The sequence below is a fragment of the Grammomys surdaster genome, unplaced genomic scaffold, assembly GCF_004785775.1.
Source record: "Grammomys surdaster isolate TR1022 unplaced genomic scaffold, NIH_TR_1.0 97, whole genome shotgun sequence".
Taxonomy (NCBI): domain Eukaryota; kingdom Metazoa; phylum Chordata; class Mammalia; order Rodentia; family Muridae; genus Grammomys; species Grammomys surdaster.
The window spans coordinates 2,711,323-2,714,684 of record NW_021604576.1 but is presented as its reverse complement, the minus strand read 5'-3'; the positions used below and the strand labels follow the sequence as shown (position 1 = coordinate 2,714,684).

General features: G+C 51.6%; 1 protein-coding gene across 2 annotated transcripts in view; it reads right to left on the bottom strand.

The window, feature by feature from the left end:
- The window catches only part of Tmem64 (transmembrane protein 64), a 19,803-nt gene extending 16,666 nt beyond the window's left edge, over positions 1-3,137 (bottom strand). Inside the window, exon 1 of one of the 2 annotated variants that reach the window (XM_028780248.1) lies at positions 2,211-3,137. In XM_028780248.1, coding sequence (XP_028636081.1) covers positions 2,211-3,005 — 795 coding nt within the window. In that variant the 5' untranslated portion in view covers positions 3,006-3,137. The remainder of the gene's footprint in view (positions 1-2,210) is intronic. The other variant, XM_028780257.1, reaches the window with a different exon arrangement.
- Between the last annotated feature and the right edge of the window lie 225 nt (positions 3,138-3,362).

The following is a 3,362-nucleotide window of genomic DNA, read 5'->3' as shown; positions in this document are numbered from 1 at the left end:
GTAGAAAACCAAAACTAGAAGGCAAAAGGGAGAAATCAGGTTAAAGCCACCAACAGATCCTGAGCAAACACAACCAACTACAGAGGTCAAAGGGCCTCTCCTGTGAGAAGTCAGCCTAGGAGGATGTGGATCAACAGACCATGTCCAGTGGCTTCATGACCCATCCTGCCTCTGCTTGTGTTTGAGAATTTTATAGAAACACACACTACATCAGCTGATTATACGTTAAACCACAGCTCTGCCTCTGGCAGGTGACTCTAAAAAGTTCCAAGATAAATGAGGCTTTGTTTTCTTCTTTCCAAAATGGTAACAATACCCTCTTGCAATAGAAATTTTCCTTCTTTTTCCCGATCCAGTAATGCCAAGATGAAAGGCTCCTGACTTCTGTTAAATCCAACTACAAACTGAGTAACCTCAAAGTATTTGCAATAGTATAGTACTTCTTACGAATTTAACATATAAGACATTAGGAATGGAAAAATTGTAATCGGTATATAGCTTCCTTAATATCCATGACTTTATTACGTAGTAAATATTCCATGAAGAAACAGAGAGGGCCATAGGTTAAATATCTAGGCCATAGTTCAGAGTTTGGCCCTACCACTTATGTACTTCCCAGGGGAACACGGGCAATAAGAACAAAAAGAGTAAACAGTAGGTAAACAATGAAATACAAGCCAGGCTCTGTTGCATATATATCTCATGTAATCCCAGTAGCCTATCTAACAAGGTCCAATACTTTCCTCGTTTTACAAACAGAAACTAAGGTGCAGAAAGAACAGACACTTTAGCCAAGGTCAGCAGCTGCCTAAGACAGAAGGACTGCAGAGGACCAGCTCATTGTTCTCATCTGTTGTGGGCAACGACTCTTTGATATGGACAGTCCCTTCTACCAGCTCAAGAATGGAAGCTACCCAGAAAGAGCCTAGAACAGCAGTTGCCACATGCTACGTAGACAAGAAAAGATGCAGGTTGTGCCAGAGACAGATCACACTATCAGAATTAAACTACACGTGTTCCTAATCTTCCTTCATATTTCAACAGTCTTGGTACAGCTGATCTATTATAAGGCTGATCAAAATTTATGTTCATATTTCACAATGTGAAACAATAAAAGCTGAAAGGCTGAGGCCAAACTTACTGTTGTCTCTCAGTACATGCAGTTTTCTTCTAGCTGAAGGGAGAATACCTGGGAATCTCAGGTATGAACTCTAGTTTGCAATCACTGAATGTGGGAAACTCATTCTAGTCTTTTTTTCTGTAAAAGTTAAAGTCAAAGCTGGATATGGGGATTCATGCTTGAAATATAGCAAGCACTAATGGAGGTTGAGGCAGGAGAATCACTGCCAGTCTGGGGCCAGCCTGAGCTACACAGTGAGTTCTCGGACAGCCTGAGCTGGAATTATAGCCTGTCTTAAAACATACTCAGATTAGGTTTCATAATTTGTCCTAAAGCCATAAGGTTCCCATCAAGTGGTCGCCACCCCACCAGCAATGTTTCTACCTTTAAATCAGGTACACCCTCGCTATAGAAACCCACACAGAATAAGCTAAACCTATGACCACAAGGGCAAGAGTCTTTAGATGCTGTGTATAAGAAGAGCTGGTGCTTATTTTGTTTTATGAACCGCCCCCAATGACTTCAAAATAGAATTCTAGACAAAGACAAACAGGATTCTCAGCTTTTTCATAGTACTACAGCAAACTACTTTTAAGAAGCTTATTACAAGTTTGGGAAATTCCAAAAACTTGGGGTTCCTCCACTGTTAAAAACAAAAGTCATCCACAGCTCCAATATAACCAGAAACTTGAATCAAAACCCTGCTGTATGCACGGCAGAGAGAAAGCTGGGGAACTCAAGTCACAAAGCTTTATGGCTCAAGAGCTACCAAAGCCACTTCAGACATGCAATGAGAACAGGGCACTTTCCTTTGCCCGTCTCCCCCCATGTCCCTCCAAACCAAGTTAAATGAGTAAATTTTTTTATCAAATTCACGCGCCAGAAAAAAATAATAGTTCTTTATCAGGTCTTCCAAGGGGCTGTGCTATATGAATTTGTGATAAAATTATTTTCAGGGTGCCATAAAAATGTCAGTGACTCTTCTGTTGGGTATCTGTCATACAGAGCGCCTCCTAGGGTGGTCACAAGGCCTCTAAAAGACAAATTTGGAGAAAGGTCTGGAAAGAGAGGCCAAGGGGACTCCACTTACCGAAAACACTGCATTCTGAAGCCCAAAAGGTATGGGAGTCAGCCGAGCCAGCGCCACCACCTTCAGGCCGCTTCCTCCCTCTACGACGCGGATAACGGCGCTCAGCTTGTCGCTGCTTTGGATCCTGGCGGCCACCCAAGCGGTGAGTAGCCGCTTGCAGACCACATGAGCGATAAAGGTGCCGATGAGGACGCCCACCACCATGAGCCCCATGCCTAGCACGAAGCCGTACAGGTAGCCGGCCGCCACATTAAGCACGATGTAGCCCCAGCCGCAGGGGAAGGAGACCACGATGAAGCCCACGACGAAGAGCAGGACACCGAGCAGCGAGTCAAGGCTCTCCACCCAGAGTAGGAGATGCTGCAGGTAGCGGCGGACCAGGGCCAGGGAAGCGAAGCACAGGGCGGCCAGGACGCACACCAGCACGAGGCTCCGGCACCAACAGGTGCTGCCGAGGCAGCAGCAGCGCCAGTTTCTCACCTCGGCCACCCCGACCACCACGCCGCCGCCGCCGCTCCCGGGGCCGCCTGCCAACGCCCCGGCCGGCGCCGGCAAGTCCGAGGCTGCGGGCTGACCGTGGCGCTCCAGATAGGCGCCGAGCAGGGCGCCGGAGGCCGCCGCCGCAGCAGCCGCCGCGCTGGCCCCGCCCCCGCGGGGAAGGCGGTCCTCCGAGCAGTCCCTTCCCGCTGTCCGCTCCGGTGCCCAGCGGCCAGGCTGCTCGGCGCCGCCCGGCCGACCGGCGTGCTGCAAGGCCCGGGGCAGCGTGTGGAGCAGGCTCCCGCCGGGGCTCCGCATGCCTCGGCCTCAACCGGCCAGTGTCTCCGCTCCCGCCGCGACTCCCCGCCTGCGGTCTTCCATGGTACCCCGCTCGCCAGGCCTCGGCTCCCTGCGTCCGCTTGCGGGGAGGGAACGGCCGGAGAAGGGCGGCAGCGGTGGTCGAGACGCGGTCCCGCCGGGAGTCGGTCGAGTATGAACCCGGCGCCCGCAGAGCCCGCCCGCTTGGGCCCGAGGGGCGGGGCACGCGCAGAGGGGGCGGAGACATAGCTGGGTGGTCGGTCACGCCCCCGTGACGCCTCGCTGGTGCTGCGGATGAGTGGCGAGGTACCCGCGTCTCTCAGGCAACGGAGGCCTGTGCTGCCGGGGGCCGGAGAG